The sequence below is a fragment of the Danio aesculapii genome, chromosome 2, assembly GCF_903798145.1.
Source record: "Danio aesculapii chromosome 2, fDanAes4.1, whole genome shotgun sequence".
NCBI classification, from domain to species: Eukaryota; Metazoa; Chordata; class Actinopteri; order Cypriniformes; family Danionidae; genus Danio; species Danio aesculapii.
The window spans coordinates 21,337,254-21,358,607 of NC_079436.1; the positions used below are offsets into that span (position 1 = coordinate 21,337,254).

Consider the following 21,354-nt stretch of genomic DNA (forward strand, 5'->3'; position numbering starts at 1 on the left):
ATGGGATACTGAATCAATTCAATATCTGGGAGTGAATTTATCTGCAGATCAGTCAAAGATATATGGTTTAAATTATGGTCCCCTGAACAAAAAATTTAAGCCTGATTTATTACGCTGGAATCTTATTCCCCTCTACAGTCTAAGCTCAAAAGTAGATTCAGTGCGAATGGTCATTCTACCAAAATTATTGTATCCATTTCAAACTCTTCCAGTAGAAATATCAAATCAACAATTTAGCGAATGGAATAAATTAATATCTAGATTTTTATGGCAGGGGAAAAAACCCAGAGCAAGATTTAAAACACTGCAATTAAGCAAAGAAAAAGGTGGACTAGGTCTCCCATTCCTGCAACAATATTATTTTGCGGCTCAATTAAGGCCACTAGTCTGCTGGAGTAGTCCCACCTATTCAGCAAAATGGATTGAAATAGAGAAAGGGATGATGGAGGAATCCCCATTATCGGCCCTAATTGCAGATAGTAAACTAAGAATTAAAATCAATAAAGAAGCAAACCCATGGATTAATCTACCATTTAAAATCTGGCAGCAAACAAAGAAAATATGTGGTTTGCAAGATGCATCAAGAATATTAAGATGGTGTGCCTACGATACTGATTTCATACCCAACCAAATAGATGATAGATTTCAAACATGGACCAAGTTAGGAATTTCCAATTACTACACCTTTTTTGCGAGGGTACAATTCAAACGTTTGAATTATTATTAGGAGAAATATGGGTTTAATCAAAGTGACTTTTATAGATACCTTCAAGTAAGACATTATGTTGAATGTAATATTAAACCAGAAATATTAAAAGTTGCAGAGACAGGAATAAGTGTTTTTATCAGTGGGCAAGGCCCAATCATGTAATAAGATCAGTTCGTAATTATATAAGGGATTTCGCAAATCTGTACCGAACAATACACTATATGTTAGAGATAAATAGAAAATGGAAGGAAATCTGAATATCTCAGATGAAGATTGGGGGAATATTGGTTCAACCCAATGGAAAGTACCAGCTCAGCCATGTGGAGAGAATTCTGTTGGAAGAATGTTTTAAGGTTTTTCATCACACCATCACAGAAAATACATAGAGGAAAGGGTACTAGCTGCTGGAGAATGTGTGGGGAAAAAGTAGCTAATCACTGTCATGTGTTTTGGGATTGTCAGAAATTAACCCCATACTGGAAGGAGATTAAAATACATCTAGATGCCAATTTTGAAGTAGAGATTGCCTTTACTTGTGAATCTTTATATTTAGATAATGTAAATTTAGATGGATGGATTAATAAAGACAAGAAACTGTAATTTATTCTTCTGGCAGCTACTAAAAAAGTAATTACAAAAAATGGTTAAAATTAGAGTCACCTACAGTTGAAGAATGGATTGATACAGTGCACACTATATATGTCATGGAAAAACTATCGCTTTCATTAAGAACACAGACGGAATACTTTCTTTCTATTTTGGAGTTAATGGAGTATTTTTCACCAATATGCCGAATTTTTCTTGAATTGTAACTTTAATGTAAAACTATGTCTAAATAAGTATCTTTTCTTCTTTAAATGAAAACTTTTAAAGGATTTGTAGCTCCCCATGTTTTACTGTTTATAGAGAAGAAAATACAAAGCATATACAAGATCTGTAAGTCTCTTTCTGTATGAGAGAATATGTAAGTTTTATATGTATTTTCTTTTGAAAACTCAAAATAATAAAAAAAAGAAAAGTATGAAAATATTACTTCCAAAAGATTTACATTTGTTGGTCATTCATTTTACCTGCAATAAAGCAATGCTGTTGGGATATTAAAGGTTCAAGAAACCCTTGAGTACTTTTTTTGAGATTTTAACAGATTTGTGTGTGTTGAGCATCACTTAAGACAATGTTAGAACCTGTTAGCTTTAATTGTGGGGAAAACTGTATAATTCTGAGCTTTTGTCAGCTCATTTTATCTTCCGGGTTTAAAATGACTTTTGGGGTGGGATCAAAATCAGTGATGAAGTGGAGTGATGACGTGTCATTTCTCATTATTATTCATAGCAGGGTTTTCTTATCCTATGAGAAGAGCCTGCTTCTTAATTATTCATGACTGCGCATGCTTTCTGGAGACAAGACAGACCTGCCAGTGCCAAGCCATAAGACCCTATGTTGATGACTGGGTGAGACTGCATCCACGGACCCACGGCACACAGTATTTAGCCGTTCATGAAGGGTTGTATGTGTTTGCTTCCACGATCCACAGGGTTTGTTGCATGTTTTTCTCCGCGATGCTGTCAGGGCCGATACAGCAAAGCCGTGGCTGTGCAGCAAGCATTTTTTGTCAGCAGAGCAGAACGAGAATTGGAGAATAGCAGACTTTATCTTTTATCAGTGGAGTTCATTCACATTTAGACACAACGCCGTGCTCGCCTAAATCCTCCAGTTCACCAGCAGGGCTAATGGTTAAAACAGGCAGGGCAAGACACCTGCTGCACTGAGTCTGCATTCAGACCCGGGAATTGAGGGAGAAGTCCTCATTTATAGTGTTTATATAAACACTATTATCTTTATAATGATATAAACTGTGGTTATGTGTATATGAAAATACAAATAACAAATGTAGCAGGGCATTAAATTACTGTTTATTTCATTGCATTTTAACTTTATAAACTATAAATCATGCGTCTCCTCACGGTTTCATTTTGTGAGGCAACTGACAATAACAGTTGTTCACTCCCCTCTTTCTCCCCTGCTCTGCTGGCCACGCCCACTCCTGCCTCTGCTGGCAGAGCTCCACGCCCATAATGAAGCATTTTTTGAAAAAACTCTGAGGTAGACTTGAACCGAAAGTGGGGGGTTTCATGGCCCTTTAATAAAAGTACAACATTTAATGTAGAGCCATACCAAATAAGTCTTTTTTTTGTTGTAGTAAAAATCATGTTTTTTTTAAGGCCGGCTCACACTGTGTGATTTTCTTAATAACTCTAAATGATCGCAGCATGTCAGACTGCCCGAATATGGCTCCCATGACACACTGTAAGAGCTAAGCAGTCAATGTCAGACTGAACGATAAAGAGACGTGCCAAACATGGAAGAAACCTCCCCTGGAGTTTGACGTCATCCATTTGTGACACTTTTACTATCCTGTATTCTGAAATGATTCCTCACAGCCAACGTAAACAATCTGTAGCGGTAATTCTGCACACGGCGTGTCTCAATAATAAAATCAGGAAGATAAAAAACTGTTTGGACATTTCCCCGTGGTCATTTGAACTGTCGCATGGATTGCGTCATCAGATTCTGCTCTTCTATTGGTTCTTGGATTGACACACAGCTGTTTTCACACAGCAGGACTGTGTCTGAAATCTTCTGACACCGCCAGAACTTCATCAGAAAAAAATCTGATCGCAACGGGCATGAAGCGGCTGTCAGTGAACATGTCAAACCAACGGTCACAGATTTTAGCCTAGGACTTTAGGAATCTTTTAGGATTTCCCAATTTGACTCCGATGACAGAATCGTGGCTGAAATCTCAGTGTGAGCAGGGTTTAAGCCAAATGTTTTAAAAAAATTGAACAAAGAACAGATATTTTCAGTTAAAATCAACACATGGCAGACATTTCTATTACTGATTTTATATCAAAGTTCAGAAGCTTTTTATGGCCCTAAATTGTAAAAGAAACAATTAAGATTTTTGTTTTATTCCTGGTCTTTCATGACATAATGCTAAACATGCTAATTTGCTGTTGATGAACAAAACAAGATGCGCTATAATATGATATGCTATAAAGAAGCGCATGCACTTTACCATCAAATGAAGAGTCTTTGTCTTCAGCCACGGGCCCTTGGTGAGAGTGATAGGGTCAAACTCACTGTCCCTCTCTCGCAGGTAAGAAGGTTTTAGGATGTAACCGCTCCGTCCATTTTGATAAAAGAGTCCCTGGTTCAGATCCATCTCTAAACACGGCGTCTGGAAGTTCAGAGCCACTGGAGAGAAAAAAACCCAAGCATCATTACAATCAGGCGCTGATGAAATATCTGCATCATCTGCTTAGATGTGTTCTTGTTTCTCAGTGAAGTATGGAGTGCATCAGAGATTTGTGTTTACTTTACCTATCTGACAGCCTGCATTCCACATGGGCACAGGGTTATAGTTGGATGAGTCTGTCCTCATTCCTCCTGGGTAAATCCTGCTGAGCTTGTCAGTGTTGTGACGGATATATTCAGTTGCTATGAAAAAATACAGAATGATTATTGTGGGAACACACTTCTTAGAGGTTTAATTAGCTGTGGATTTAATGTCATCTACACAAATGCATTCCACAGTTAGTGTTGTTCACAACTAGATATGCTTTCTGCAAAATTATCAACCCTTTTTTACATTTATGGGTATCTCAGCAGTGGATGTCGTTATAGTTGGGTGAACTTAAGAAAGCAGTGAAAGGAAGAGAACCACTAATTATTATTATTTTTTTGTATTCTGCTTTTGATCAAATAATAAAACAAAAATCCACAATAATGTTTTTTAGGGCATTTAAAATAATGTCAATGGCAGCCAGAAGTGAAAACAATGTCAAATGTACTGTCTTGCACATAGACGAAGCATTTCAAACACCCTGAATAAATAAGTGATAATTCTTTTTTTTTTTTTTTGGAAGTTGATGCAAAGGTGATATAATACAACATATTGCATTATAAGTATACACACACATTACAATTCTCGAGCAATTGAGATGCTAATGACCACTAAAAGCATTATAAATGTCTTGTGAAAGGGTCCATAAAAAATGATGCAGTTTGATGCCATTAAGGACTGTGAACACTTTACAATAAGCTTATATTATTTAATATTAATGTATTTACTAACACAATAAACAGTGCATTGCTGTATTTATTCATCTTTCTTAACATTTAACGAAAACGCTTAATATTTATTGAAAATACATTCATTTGTTTATTGCTAGTTCTTGTTAATTTACAGTGCATTAACTAAGTGTTTACAGGATACAGGAGAAATTGATATTTAAAAGAACTGACTTGTTCTGTTGATCAGTGTAATGTGTCCTTGCTTTAATCATCAGGTTTTCCACTACATTTACCTTCTATGCGAGTTACAAAATTTTACGTGAATTAATCATTTTAAAAAGTATACATAACTTTTCTCATCCACATGTTGTGGGAATGTCTTAAATGATTTGATTATAGGACTAAAATATTTTTAAAAGTTTAAAAGATGTGTTCAAGGTAGGTCTGGATACAAATCCACTTCTGATCATTTTTTTGGGGTTGACAGTAGATGCTAACCTTTTAGTAATGGTCTGAAAGGCTAAAGCTTTTACTACTTTACTAGCAAGACGTCACATCCTTTTAAAGTAGAAACCTGTCTCTCCTTTTTTGATGTATGGATGCAAGTGTTTACTCAAATTAAATTGTAAAAAAATAGACTATCACTTACTGGTTCTTCAAAGACCTTTGACAAGGGCTGCACAATATATCGTTTCAGCATCGATATCGCAATGTGATCATTCGCAATAGTCACATCGCAGGATGCGCAATGTTCAGTTTGTATTATAGTTCATCATTTGCATGTGTTTTTGATACCTGTGATTGTTTAGTGATTTTAAAAACATTGAGCTATAAGAAACTTTACCGCTTGTGACCTTAACTACGATTAATTTTATTGAATCATTTATATTTTTATTATTCAGTTATTCTACTTGAATACCTTTAGACTCTGGAAATGATAAAACACTTGATTTCAATTGTGTCTTTTTCTTGATTGTATTTATAGATTATTATGTGTGAAACCACTCACAACACACACAAATACAGAAAGGCACTGCAAATAGCACAGACCACAATGAAAATGTTTCAGGAGATCCCAAAAAGTTTATAGATTGTTTATTAGATTTTATGGAGATGCACTCCCACTGCAGAATCATCCCAATCGATCTTAAGTCATCTGGTAAAATTGTATTCATATCTTAATATAGAAATTGTAAAAATAAAAAAAATGCTATATGCTTCAAATTTTCCAATATCGTAATTCAATATTCAAATTTCCAATAATTCAAATTTTCCAATGGGTATAATTTTCCCACCCTAGTGTATTACCCGTTTTTAGATGATCTGCAGGCTAACTCTCTCGATTCTTAAGCTGAGCAACAATATATGAACACATATTTCTTCTTTTTTTACTTATTGATTATGTTTATTTAGTTATTTCAATGGGAAGTTATAGGCTGTAGAAGGAGGGGAGTGTTTATTTGGGGTAGTGTTAGCAACAACATGGAAGGATAATTATAAAATGAATGCTATAATTCATATTCCATGTAGAAAATCTAATAAAAAGCAATTTGAAATAAATAAAGTCAGTAAAATGTCTGTTGGAGGAGCAGTATCAACAGATATACAAGCAGTCTACTAATACTCAAATGAGAAGTAATCCGCATGGAGTTGCAATGCATCCAAATATGCAATAGGGACCATCAAAATAAAGTCTTACCAAACATTTTGATTACAAACTATTTGATTAAAGAGCCCCTATTATGGGTTTTTGAAAATGACCTTCCATGTAGTGTGTAACACAGCTCTAAGTGAAGTGAAATATCTAGCTAAGGCTTAAATCTGAAAGTACACAGTGTTTAAAACTATTGATTCATTTATAAAAGAGTCCACTCATAGTGCTTCAAATGAATCGTCTTGATAACAAGTCTTTAGCCGTTTCGGCGTGATGTGGATACGAAACTTAAGCCCCGCCCAATGTTTGTGCGCGCAAGCCCTGAAAAATTTAAACCTGCGGCCCCGCCCACAAACATTATAGTAGGCCCCGGTTGAATCAAGTCATGAAGACGCTGTGCTCAGCTGGATTATATTGGAAGCATGAGGGGAAAGTTTGTGTTATTTTCTCTACCCAAAAATAAAACTGAAAAGTAAGTGGTTGAGGTTTATTTTTGCAAAAAATACCTCAGCATTATCGACCCTGTGCTGTGTTCCCTGGAATCTACACGCTTACAACAGGGGATTCGTCAGCCATTTGTTAAAGGAAGGATCAGAAAAGACTATTGATGTAAGGGACTTTGTCAGACCTTGACAGGAACTTTATCAGTACATGGATCAGTGGATCATGGATCAGTTTTTTCCTCCATTTCACAAGTGTAAGTAAGTGCGATTAAAATGGTTGCCCCTTGTTTTCTCTAGCTTGCAAATTACGTATTTAATTGTGTTTTGTAACTTGTAACCGCTTGTACTGTATCTGGTTAACTCTTTATATTCTCATATCGCGTCTAATGCCACGTGGTTGAAATTACAGGAGTTTTTCGGGAAAAACAGGAGTGTTGGCAGGTATGCTCACACATACACTATGCACTCGGACTACTTTAATATTGTTGATAAGCCATGCTGGGCATTTCACTCTGTCTCATGCTGAACACTGTCGACCAATCGAAACAGGCTGTCATCGGTCCAATCAGCGAAGATTAGCTGCTTGCTAAGGAGGGGTTTGGGAACAAATGAATCGCTGAATGAATCATATGGGAGTCGCTGGAATAATTAGGTAAAAATAAATGCATATAATAAGACAATGAAAGTGTTTTTTGACCTTGCTTGCATATTAGCCTGTTGTTAGAGACCCTTAAAACTAAAATATGACCTTTTTTAATGTATAGTAGGGGCTCTTTAATAAATGATAACTCTTTGAACCACCCAATTTCACATGAGAAAACCCCTGAATGGCTCTTTAAATGGTGAGTCACCAGCTTATTTACATATTCAAAGCGGTGTCAGGTGTTTCCCTCAAGCAGAGCACATCATCGTCATCATATGTGGATGTGTGTTTTGTTAATAATTCTGCACAAACAGTCCTCATGATATTTACATCTAGTGTTGTGTTTAGCATCACACCTGACTCCTCCGCTAGTTTCACAGCTTTCCCCTCTTTGAAGGAGGCCATCTCATAAAAAGACTGCTTTTCCCGGGAATCCTCGAACCCATGGAAGGGCACACTCTTGCAGTAGATCACAATGTCAGAAAGCTCCTTCGCCAGCTTCAGCGACTTGAGAATATGTAATTACAAATATAAAAACAAATACAGATAAATTAAAATTATAAATAAAGTAAAACAATTAGCACTTAAAATTGTAATAATAATATTGTTACAGTGTCCGTTACACTCATTTCTTTTCGCCTTAGTCCCTTTAGAAATCTGGGTTCACCACAGCGGAATGAACCGCCAACTTATCCACCATATGTATTACATATGCTGCGGATGCCCTTCCAGCTGCAACCCATCACTGGGAAACATCCATACACACTCATTCACACACATGCATACGGACAATTTAGCTTATTCAATTCACCTATACCACATGTCTTTAGACTGTGGGGGAAACTGGAGCACCCGGGGAGAACATGCAAACTCCACACAGAAACGCCAACTGAGCCGAGGCTCGAACCAGCGACCTTCTTGTTGTGAGGCAAACGTGGTACCCACTCCGCCACCGTGCAGCCCTATTCATTTAACTACTGAGGAATATTAATGAATTAATTACATGTTCTTACTATATATTTAGGGTATAAAAAAAATCTAAAATATATACAAATAAATTAATTATATTATTAATATCTATTTTAATAATATTAATATAAAATATTTATAGTTTTTGAATGTAAAACGATACATAATTAAGTTAGTAAAAGTAATGGACAGCATTTATTATTAAAGCTGTGCTTTCTCAGGTGTGTGTAATAAAAGGAGCAGATAAATCAGCTTACGCCAGACTTCTTTTCGTTGTTTTCTTCGTCACCTTCATCGTCTTCTTCCTCTGACACACTTTCTTCATCTGCCATCTTGGACTCATCAGAAAATGCGTTTTCCAGTTTGTCAAGTCTCTTCCCTTTGACAATGAACCGGCCTTTGAGTTCCTAAATGAAACACGATCACTATAAAATCACAACTGAAAATTGCATAGTTTAAATCACAAATGATGTCTCCATGCACTTGTTTTTATATACAATTGAAGTCACAATTATTATCCCCCCTTTGAATTTTTTTTCCTTTTTTAAATATTTCCCAAAAGATGTTTAACAGAGCAAGGAAATTTTCACAGTATGTCTGATAATATTTTTTTCTTCTGGAGAAAGTCTTATTTGTTTTATTTCGGCTAGAATAAAAGCAGTTTTTAATTTTTTTTAAAAACATTTTAAGGTCAAAATTATTAGCCCCTTTAAACTATATATTTTTGTTCAATAGTCTACAGAACAAACCATTGTTATACAATAACTTGCCTAATTACCCTAACCTGCCTAAATAACCTAACTAACCTAGTTAAGCCTTTAAATGTCACTTTAAGCTGTATAGAAGTTGCTTGAAAAATATCTAGTCAAATTTTATTTACTGTCATAATGACAAAGATTAAATAAATCAGTTATTAGAAAAGACTTATGAAAACTATTATGTTTAGAAATATGTTGGAAAAATCTTCTCTCTGTTAAACAGAAATTGGGGGAAAAATAAACGGGGGCAAATAATTCAGGGGATAATAATTCTGACTTTAACTGTATATCAATATAACTCTCCCTCTTTTTTGCAACAACATCTCTTATAATGCGTTTACTAGACTGAGGTGGGATTCACAGGAGATCCACCAATAGCAAACCACAATAATAAATTATTCAATCAAATCAGATCAAAAACATTTTGCTCTGGTTTGAGAAGCTGTTTTACTCGGATATATCTCAGATAGGAAAATACGTCACAACTTTAATTTATTGGAAACTCTTAATTAAGAGACTACAGATTCTGCTTTTGGTTCACGTTTACATTTATTCTTTTTTTACTCTAATTTACTTATTATTATTCTTTTCTTCTTTAAAGGGATAGTTCAACCAAAAACTAAAAATCATTTTAAAATTATAAAGTATTATAAAGTATTATAAGCACTGCTGGTTTCAGGGTTATGAGGAGGATTTAAAGGGGTAGTTCATCCACAAATTCTGACTCAGACTCAACTTTATTATCCCATTTAGGGAAACTAAAATTGCAGCAAGGTGCCGTAACACAGGCGAATTTCCATGTACACATTAATAAAATATTACCCCACCACATCCAATACATCATATTGAAGGTGCATCTCCCTCCCACCTGGACTCATTTAATGATTTAATGGCCACCATTATAAAAGAATTTCTGACTCTATTTGTCCTGCAAATAGGAACTCTAAAATGACATCCTTATGGCAACAGCTAAAACATAGAGTACAACGGGTGATCCGGGGTGCATAGGATACCCTGAGCTCTCTTTAAAACACCAGTATGGTGCTAGGGTTAATTACTGTTGGACCAGTTTGGTTAAAACCAATGATCTTGCCTGCCACCTTCACCAGACTACTCAACCTGTTCTTGTTTGACACACTCAGATTACCGTACCAAGCTACAATGCAAAATGATAAAACAGATTCAATAAATTGTTTATGAAACAAATGTCATCATAGAGGTGCAAACCTGAAACGATCTCAGTTTCCTCAGAAAAAAAACAGTCTTTGTTGGACTTTTTTATAGACAGCCTGAGTGTTAGGTTGAAATGTCAGCATATTGTCAATAACAACCGCAAAATATTTATGTGTGTCCACAGTTTCAATGTCCAAGCCTTTAGTATTTGTTATGCTGGGGGTAGGAGAAGCCTTCCTGTAATCTATCACCATGTCTTTTGTTTTATTTACATTCAACTGGAGAGAAAATCTAATCGCACCAGGAACTAAATTCTTCCACGACAGGACCGTGCCCCAAATCCTGATCGTGGAGACTCACAATCACCAAATCATCAGCATATTTTATGATATGACAGTTGCCGTACATACTCCGGCAATCATTAGTATACATGATGAACAGAAGAGGTGAGAGGCAACAACCTTGAGGGGACCCAGTGGAACAATACTGAAAGTTAGAAAGAGCACCATTGACTCTGACACACTGCTGACGTCCTACTAAAAAATCCAGAATCCATCCACAAATATTAAAATCCAAGTTAAAAAGAGAACTTAATTTCTCAACCAACAAATGTGGCTTCATAGTTTTAAAAGCAGAAGAGAAATCAATAAACACCAATCTGGCATGGGTCTTATAGGCTTTTCCAGGTGATTAAACAGGTAATTTAACAGTGTGTAAAGGTTAGCATCTTCAGCTCCCCTACTCTGTCTAAATGTAAACTGCAATGGATCAAATTTGTCCTTTGACTGCAATAAAATCTCAGCTTTAATAATTCTCTCGAAACACTTCATAATTAATGAAGTAAGGGCAACTGGTCTGAAATCATTTAACTCCTGGGGAAACTTAGTTTTGGCTATAGGAACAATAACAGATTTCTTCCAAATTTCAGGAACTCTTTGTAGCATAAGAGACTGAGAAAAAAATGTAATGAAATATTTCAGAAAGCTGTTCAGCACACGTATGTAGCACCCTACCAAAAATTCTGCCATCATTTACTCCTCCTCTATGCGTTTCAAACCTTAATGAGTTTCTTTTTTCTGTTGAACTCTAAAGAAGATATTTTGAAAAATGTTGTAAACCTGTGACTATTGACAGAAAAAAATATGCTTAAACCATGATGTGCTGATTTTACCATTCATTAAACAAGTCACTGTAGTTTTAAGAAGGGTTTGGAGTAAATGATACCCAAGTGAACAGCAGTTCTTCTATTGTTGCCAGTGACAGTGACCCGACTGAGCCACACCTTGACTGGAGGCCATGGAAAACAATGACATATAAGCTATGATAATCAGTCATTCACCTGCAGGACAAGCATCAGCCACCACAGCAATCCAGTCCAAAAAGCCCATCTTTAAAAGCAGATCACCACCAAACCAACAATACTACAAAATCCTGCTTTTTCTGTTTCCATTTTTTGTATTTGTGCGGTGTGTGTGAGCTTAAGTGATGTGCTGCAGGTGTCTGTGCTCCTGAGGGGCTGACATTTGTAAATAACTGAGATAAGGAGAGTTTGAGATGCAGCAAAGAATTCAAATAGAAAGCAGCTGCAGGAATTCCACACATGCCACACTGAATTCCCTCCTGAAAGCATCTCCTGTTCAGACAGGCTGGAAAACTCAAACTGGGTGTCATGTCTAAATCCACGTCTAATGGATTACAATAAACAGTTTGATCTTTTTCCGTCTAATATTTTAATTAAATATTCAATTGGCATGGCTCAATTAAATAGCAAGTAAAGAGCAAAACAATTAGTTGTTTTAGACGCCCCTTATTTTAGTTTATGTCTATGGCTAGAATGCTCAATTTTGATTTGTGAATTCATTTTATGGTCAGATATTTTTAAAATTCAAACACCAAACAGGCGAAGCTCACTATACCAGGATAATATTGTTATTTTCTTACATTAGAGATTTTTTACTAGGTCTTGTACATGCTTGTTTCTGTTTCTTTAAATAGGAAAAAAATTCAAAAGAGAGAGAGAGAAAAAAAAATAATAAAAAAAATTAAAATAAATAAGAAAATCAAGAGAAACAAATATATATTAAATATATATAAAATTGTTGAAATGTTGTAGATTGCAATTTTTTTGCAATATTTCTCATGAATTTAAAATGTATTATCTTTCTATTTCTAAAGATGTTCAGTGACTGAAATATTATTTGAATAAAAGTATCTGTTTAATAAATCTGCTTTGATCAAATGCACCAAATAAATTACATTTATTCACGGAGAAATGGATAAAATGTTCATTTTCAAAATGGGGTGTACTTATCATTTATGCTGAGCATTAACCCTTGTGTGCTGATGGGGATGTTTTGATCCACTCTGGTGTGATTTTGGTCTTAATTTGGCCACAAATTTCTCTGTGTTTCAGCAAATGGAATTATTTTGGTGACAAATCTGATGCATATTTTGGGAAAATGCTTTGAAATTTTTCAAAAATTCAACAATAGAGTCTTGGCAAATTTACTACTCTTTTGTTATGTTAGTGGCTGTTTTTGCCCTAATTGACTTTCAATATAATTACAATTTTTGATTGCAAATCCATGACACCAAATAATCATGCATTCTTGAATGTAGGTGTTTTCCCTGTTGGGAAGAGGTAAAATTACATCTTTTTTTACTCTTGATCATTAGTTCCAGTGCAAAAAATACTTAGTTTCTGAATAAAAATTACAAGGTTACATGAAGTAAAGTGTGTGTGTTTGTGCATGGGCGTGTTCAAGAGTGTGACAGTGAGAGAGCTTTGCGCACTTCTCTTAATATGTTTGAGAAAATATAAAATAGGCAACTCAGCTCTCAGAACATAATAAACATAGTAAGTGTTTTTATGCACACACACTATAATCTGCTGTTTTACTCCATAGAACTTTATATAAAAGCCAGAAACTTTTTGGCACAGGTTTCATTTAAAAGGTTAATGCTGCCAACTGATAAGTGACAATAAAAACCAAAAGTTTTACCTCTTCCCAACAGGGAAAAACACCAACAATCAAAATTGCATTATTATTTGGTGTCATGGCTTTGCAATCAAAAAATGTGATTATAAAGGAAGTCAATGGGGCAAAAACAGCAACGAACATAACGAAAGGGTAGTCATTTTGAAAAATACATAAGGGTTAATATATGTATATATTAATATATATATTAATATATATATATATATATATATATATATATATATATATATATATTAATATATATATATATATATATATATATATATATATATATATATATATATATATATATATATATATATATATATATATATATATATATATATATATATATATATATATATATATATATTTATTTATTAAGCGGCCTTGCAGAAGCAATTACATGCAGATAATATTAAACATAATACCAGAAATTAATTACAGATGCAAGTGCATGCAGACCATTTTTAAAACATACTGTAAGTACAATGTAAAAACATGCATGTACAAAAGTGCATTGTATCCAATTAAAAGTACACAGTAATTAAGGCCACTTGATATAAAAAGTGGGATCTTTGTATTCTATAACCAGCTTAATGTAAGTCATTTGTAATTGTAGGTGCGTTCCAAATTACATACTTATGCACTATTCTACGCCATTTTGTAGTATGAATAGTGTAAGCAGCACGTTCACACTAAAAACTCTTAAAAGTATAAGTGCACGGAGAATGCACTTATTCAACCGGTTAAATGAAGTGTGGAATGTTGGACACTTCACACACTCAACGGCCGCTGTTTCACTCACGTAGCAGATGGGGCGGAGCTTTCGGGCACTGACGTTGGATTGCTTTATTTATTTCGGATTGTGAAATCAAATTCTCCTATGAGAGTCATTATACAGCCTCCAGATGGTGAACGCGGTTATACTCATGGCAGGTATTATTTGGTAGTTTGGTCATTTATTTCACTAATTTGGCAACCGTCAAACATTATCAGTGAAACGGTTTGAATTTCCGCATTAGTGTTCCATTTGGGACGACACTACATTCATACACTATGCTGTTGAGTGTGTAAGTGCATAAGTACATAGTGCATAATTGCAAAGTGTGTCATTAGGGATGCAGCTATAGTCTTGCAAGCTGCAACTGAATCTGCCTGTATAACAGGGATTAGTGGATTACTGCAGTCACTGACCTCTGGCGCAGGCAGGCATGTGGGCATCTGATCTCCAAGGGGTTTGGTGACCAGTGCGCTGCCTAGGATGGAGATCAGGTGCTGAGCCATGATCTTCTGCTGCTCCACACCGCAGTGGTTCTCCAAAGACAGGATCACTGGGTACTCGGATGTCTGGAGGAGGACACAAGCACACTAGCTGCATTTACAGAGACTCAAACGGTACATTTGCAATTAGAGTAGTAGCCAAAAAAAATAAATATATAAAAAATATTTAAAAAGTTAAAATGCCACATCTAGCAGAATTAATTGATCAAATCTGATTTAAATTTTATTCGTATTATTAGGTGGTGGTGGGGGGGGTTAACCTTTGTCCTATACAATCAAGAGGACATGTAAACACTCAATCAGATTGAACCCCTCCCCCCCATGGACATAAACATCAGTTATCAAATGATTTGCCTTCATCTATATAAGACAATAATATGATTAAGGTGTTTACATGAGTTGCGCTTTGAATGTTCCTTTAATGATCCCATTTTACACATCTATCGATTTATGTCATTGCGTCACCACGCTATCCACATTTCCTCTGGAGTTTCATTCTTAATTTGTCGACTTAACTGAATTTTGTCACTTTTACTTTTATTTAGGAACATTTCATGCATGCCCCCGTGATGAACGAGATATTGGATGTGAGGAACTGCTGGAGGAGTGTTGTTTTAATTGAATTTGATACCGAATGCCGTATGGTAAAAAAACGTCTGTATTTCTCAGTAGATGCAGAGAGTAGCATCAAACACCCATCTGTGTGTAGACTATCCTGTCACAAAATGCGGCAAAAATCCTACACGATGGTAATAGTTTGATTAAGGTGTTTACATGTTTACATTCATAGAGCAGTATTTACAGCAAATCTATCAGTCCATAATATTGTAGTGATATTAACGTACTGTAAACTTAGCACCTAAATCATTTTGACTAAGGTATGTCTTTAAAAACTGAAAGAGCACGGCTGATGATACTAACTAACTTTGTTATCTGAATAAACAAGCAAAAGAACAATGATCACACACTTACCAAATCTTTGGAGACAGAAAAAAAAGAATAAAAATCAACACAAACTGAAACTGCGTCTTTTTTCATTTTTTTTTTTAAAGAAGACGAATGGCAAATCCGAATTTCACCATTTCCAGATGTGAAAAGCTCTCAAACATATTTTTGTTGCGTGTTAGAAGACCACTGTAATCCACACGCTGTGCTCTCATAGCAAGGAAATGGAAACAAAACCTTTGTTGTGGTGCATTTATAAAAGCAACACTGACGGCCCATGTCTCCTAATCGTCGTGACGTTGCTTCAAAAAAAAAAAAAAAAAAAAAAATTCAAATCGGAAGAACGAATTTGCAAGAAAGAACACAAAAACAACCAATTTTCACTTCTTAGTGAAATATGTGTGTTCTAATAGTGTTTTTAGCAGCGTGGGACAAATATATGACTGTCAACATCTTAAAAAATGTGTTTTGGTGTTTCGTGACACTTAATTATTTTGGTTTGCTACATAAATTTGGTTTGCCCAGTAAAATACGGGGTGCCTCAAGGATCAGTTTTAGGTCCTTTGCTGTTTACAATATACATGCTACCCCTGGGAGACATTATTAGAAGACATGGGATCAGCTTTCACTGCTATGCAGATGATACTCAATTATATATTTCAACTAAACCTGACGAGACGTCTAATCTGTCCAAGCTAACTGAGTGTATTAAAGATGTTAAAGACTGGATGACCAACAATTATCTTCTCTTAAACTCAGACAAAACAGAATTACTACTTATTGGGCCAAAATCCTGTACACAGCAGATCTCACAACTCGACCTACAATTAGAGGGATACAAAGTTAGCGTTAGCTCTACTATAAAAGATCTGGGTGTCATATTAGACAGTAATTTAACTTTTAAAAATCATATATCCCATGTCACAAAAACTGCTTTCTTTCATCTGAGAAATATCGCTAAGTTACGAAGTATGCTATCCATCTCAGATGCAGAAAAGCTAGTCCATGCTTTTATGACTTCTAGGCTGGACTACTGTAATGCATTGTTTGCTGGCTGCCCAGCATCCTCTATTAACAAACTTCAATTAGTACAAAATGCAGCTGCCAGAGTTCTTACCAGGTCTAGAAAATTTGATCACATCACCCCAATTTTATCCTCCTTACACTGGCTGCCTGTTAAATTTCGTATTGAATTTAAAATATTGCTTCTTACCTACAAAGCTTTAAATAATCTAGCTCCTGTTTATCTAACCAATCTTCTGTCTCGCTACAATCCAACTCGCTCTTTAAGGTCTCAAAACTCAGGGCTTCTGGTAGTACCTAGAATAGCAAAGTCGAGTAAAGGAGGTCGAGCCTTCTCATTTATAGCTCCTAAACTCTGGAATAGCCTTCCTGATAACGTCCGAGGCTCAGACACACTCTCCCAATTCAAAACTAGATTAAAGACCTATCTGTTCAGTAAAGCATACACTTAGTGCACCACTTGGGGGCTTCCACACAGGTTATGCATCTTGTTGATATACACTGTGAACATCAGCTACGCTAATTATTTTCTTTATTCTCCATTTCCACCTGGGGATACTCTTCCCGAGGCCCTCAGACTATGCAGAGCCACTGATTCGATCCAAGACCAACGACGAGATGATCCCAAGGTTTTTATATCCTGGACCTGGCCGAATCCTGAGCAGCTACTGTGATGGTCATGGAGGAGTGGAGAACATGAGACTGATTCCTGTGACGCTCCAGAGACAGACGAGTCTTCGCTGAGGCCAGCTTCCAGCCTCCGCCACTGAGACTGCAGCTCTGCACAAGACGTTTGGCCAGCGGAGAAATTAAAATGGTCATGCCCAACTGAGCCTGGTTTCTCTCAAGGTTTTTTTTCTTCACTTCCACCTTTAGTGAAGTTTTTTTTCCCTCTCCGCTGTCGCCACTGGCTTGCATGGTTCGGGATCTATAGAGTTGCGCATCGTTGGATTTGCTCTTAAGTGTTTGGACTCTCTGTAGTGATTATTAAACCACACTGAACTGAGCTAAACTGAACTGAACTTAAACACTACAAACTGAACTACACTGTTCCTATTTACTGTGACCTTTTATGTGAAGCTGCTTTGACACAATCTACATTGTATAAGCGCTATACAAATAAAGGTGAATTGAATTGAATTTAATTGAATTGAATAAAGTACTGTTGTCCAATGACTTTCCTAATTAAACCAAATTGCCTAGTTAACCTAACTAGCAAGTTTTTTTTTGCAAAATAACTAGTAAAATATAATTTAATAGTTATTAAAACAATCATGTTTAAAGGGCACCTATTCTGAAAAATCTTTTTAAGCTGTTTGGACAGACTTGTATGTAGGTATAGTGTACAGACCGTCATATTGGGGTGATTATTTTTTTTTTCAATTGAACAACATTAAAACGGTGGACCAATTGGAGCGGTTTTGAGATCAACCGCAACTTGATGTAGGAGTGTGGTCCCCCCTCCCACCAATATTGATTGACAGGCATGCATCACCATATCCTCAGTTTGTTGTTTCACGTCTGCCATTTTCACCGTGTGAGTCAAAGCGATGTCACCAAAGAAACACCCTTGCTTTATTTTTAGATGTAAGGCTCATTGGGCTCAACACAAGATCAACATTCACCACATGATTACTTACATCAGCGCCATTGTTTGTAACTTTAGGTGGGTTTGCAAACCTGTGTCCTTTTCATTGCGTCTTCCTTAAACTTCAGCCGTTTGCATTTCCCGCGGTTACAGAAGCTCCCTGTCATCTTAACAAGGTGCAGCTGGAAAGTGAGAGGGCGTTACCTCACGTGCGCGTCCCTTCAATGGAAATAACGAACTTGCCCTAAGCAGGTCGTACACCAGAAGTGCCATGCATTTTAGAATTCTAAACATAGGTTTCTATCAGGGTACACACACCGGCGCTGCAAGTCGGTGGCTGTCCACAGCGCTCAGCCACGACTCAAGACACTGTTCATATTTCTGCGGCGCCACAGAGCGCCATCTGAATAGCTTCATTTTAAATAACATGCAAATGTGCGCGATGTGCCGTGTTTGTCGCCCTTTAGTTATGGCCTCAGTCAAAGTTAATTCAGTGTGCATGGTTATTAGTCTCGGTGTACAAGCTCGGAACTTTAAACTAGCACACAGTTGGCTGTAAAACTATACAAAGACACAAATGATTTTGTACTCTCTGCTTGGTCTGTGTCCGAGTCGTACATGTATGGCTGAATGCTGTTCTTTCACTCATGTTGCTTCTCTCTGTCTGCCTGCCTGTCTGTTGCCAAACACAAAGCGGGGGAGCTCTTGGCTCTGCCCCCTTGTTAAGTTGTGCAGAAAGTCTAAACTAATTTTCATGTGAAGCAACACACCCCTAAAACAACGATCTGTGTACACGGCCCCAAAATAACACTTTTAATATATTATATTATAATAAAAAAATCGGAATTGTTTAGATCTGAACCTAAACTGGCATACTCAGAAGAACCATAATATTAATATCAAATCTTTAAAAAGGGGTAAACTAGGTAACCTTTAAAAAGGTGTTGAAAAAAAAATATTTTCCCTTAAACTGCACTTGGAATATAATTGAAAAAGAATTACAATTTCAGAGAATATCCTGAAACTCAAACTCTACATTTAGACAGTGTGCACAAACCTTGTGGCTAAAGCACACATCAACCCAATTACTTTATTCAGAGATCATGTAAACCCTGTGTTCAGACCAATCAATCTCAATGCTTTCATTCAGACTGAATCAAAGAGAGAGTATTGTATTGTTGACATGGTACATGTGGAGCCCATACTGGATGGACAAGCTCTACAGGTCCCAAAACAAACACTAGACATCACTCCATTATCTCAGTAAAATGACATGCTATTTGCATCCTTTATGTTATTAAGCTTCTTTTTTTACCTTGAAGGCATATTCTTTAATGGCTTTAATCACATCTTTGAAGAGGATCTTTGAAGTGAGAGTATATCCATGGTAAATGACTGGCTCTTCGTCTGATCCATCCCAGCAGTCCAGCTCCACGCAGCGGCAGCCCTTTAGCAAAGCTCTGGAGAGACAAAACACAACTCATACATTACTACATGCAGACATGCTTTTTACACTTTAAGCCAACTTTAGTAATGCAGCCCGTCCAAAGTTCCCTGGATATTTTTCAGATTTTCGCTGTCTAACATTAATAAGTTCTTAAAACTTGTGGCCATATTTGTAGCCTTGTTGTTTTGCTGTGAAAACATACACAGAAAACAATCTTGTAAAAAACGAGAACACTCTTTAGTTTAAGTAACAATTCTCATGATCAAGTAGTCGCTTGCTTACCTGCATATTATTAAGATAACGTTTATTAGCACTTATATAGTATTCTGCGTGGTATTTTTCAGCATCCTAAATACCTAAATCTAACTTCCTTGACAGTTATTAACAAGCAGCAAATTAGCAGTTTGTTTAAGCAAAAGTCATAGTTAATGATTTATTGATAGCAAGAATTGTACCTTAAATTAAAGTGTGACCAAAATTGTATATATTTTATTTCTTGACCCTAAGAACCATTTGACTCTGCAATTGGTATACTGTAAGAAAGGTGTTTATCTCTTCTAAAGCATACTACACGAGTAGTTACATTTGCATCTACATGCCAACTAATTCTCATTAGATGATAAGTAAACTGTTAGGTTGGGGTTAGGGTTAGTGTAAGATGACATACTAGATAAGTTTCTTATAGCCAGTTAAATGTCTGTTGAAGGAGCAGTATCAGCAGATATTAAGCACACAGTCTACTAAAACTCAAATAGACTATCAAAATTAAGTGTTACCTATATATTTATCAAATATGATGTATTTGTTTGTTCAATCAACCACCAGGGTTACTGCACTGCATTGTAGATTTGCCCAGCACAATTAGTATTACAGACCTTTCGTCATAAATCAATACACTTAAATATCTGACTAAGTGAAGTTTCACAAACTAATTTCGAGAGGAGCACATGACATAATTGAGCACGACTGGGTCCTCATCTGGAATCAGTTATAATCCAATCAGAGTGATCCAAGCTTACTATAAATAGATCGTTTTCTCCCTACTTCTCCAACTTAGTTTTGGAAGAATCCCTCCTTCCACCCCATCTCCTGCTTTTCCTCCTTTTTCTAAGGGGGAGCTCTCAAGACCTACCTGATCTCGGATCCCCTTATATGCTTATTGACTGGGCGGGAGCCTTGGGCTCAAGTATCTCCGAGCTCAGGGTTCTCTCCCGGGACAGCATGTCTAATCTGCTATAAATGCAAAGCATATCTACGTGGGAACTCTTAAAAGACAGATTATTAAAAGATTTAGAATATATGTTTAGAAAGTAGTCTGCTATACTTCTGTGAAAATGTACGTTTTACATTTGTGGCCTGAATTACAAGTGCACAAAACAGCTATTATTGAGCTGTCTTTGTCACAGGGTGAAATCCAAAGGGTTTTTATGCCTTTGAAAGACATCATTTGGAGGAAAATTCCAAACATCTAAATTCTCTTCATGAAGGGCCCTTCAATTAAAAAAGGGAACACCCTTCAAAGAACTCTACAATACACTGCAATAAGAGCTCTTGAAGGAGAGCAAAGAAATGTTCATCTCCTGTGGAATTCAGTAGCTCTTCTGGATCATTAAAAGCCTGGTTTATCATCTTGAAAAAAAATCTCTTTCAGAAAATACCATAT

The 21,354-nt window shown here is 36.1% G+C and overlaps 1 protein-coding gene across 2 annotated transcripts in view; it reads right to left on the bottom strand.

Moving 5' to 3' along the window:
* Positions 1–21,354, bottom strand: part of plcd1b (phospholipase C, delta 1b) — a 51,828-nt gene that overhangs the window by 8,825 nt on the left and 21,649 nt on the right. For both annotated transcript variants that reach the window (XM_056474646.1, XM_056474639.1), the window contains exons 7-12: positions 19,560–19,704; positions 14,602–14,754; positions 8,753–8,902; positions 7,883–8,033; positions 4,094–4,210; positions 3,789–3,967 (exon numbers count right to left, since the gene is read on the bottom strand). In XM_056474646.1, coding sequence (XP_056330621.1) covers positions 3,789–3,967; positions 4,094–4,210; positions 7,883–8,033; positions 8,753–8,902; positions 14,602–14,754; positions 19,560–19,704 — 895 coding nt within the window. The remainder of the gene's footprint in view (positions 1–3,788; positions 3,968–4,093; positions 4,211–7,882; positions 8,034–8,752; positions 8,903–14,601; positions 14,755–19,559; positions 19,705–21,354) is intronic.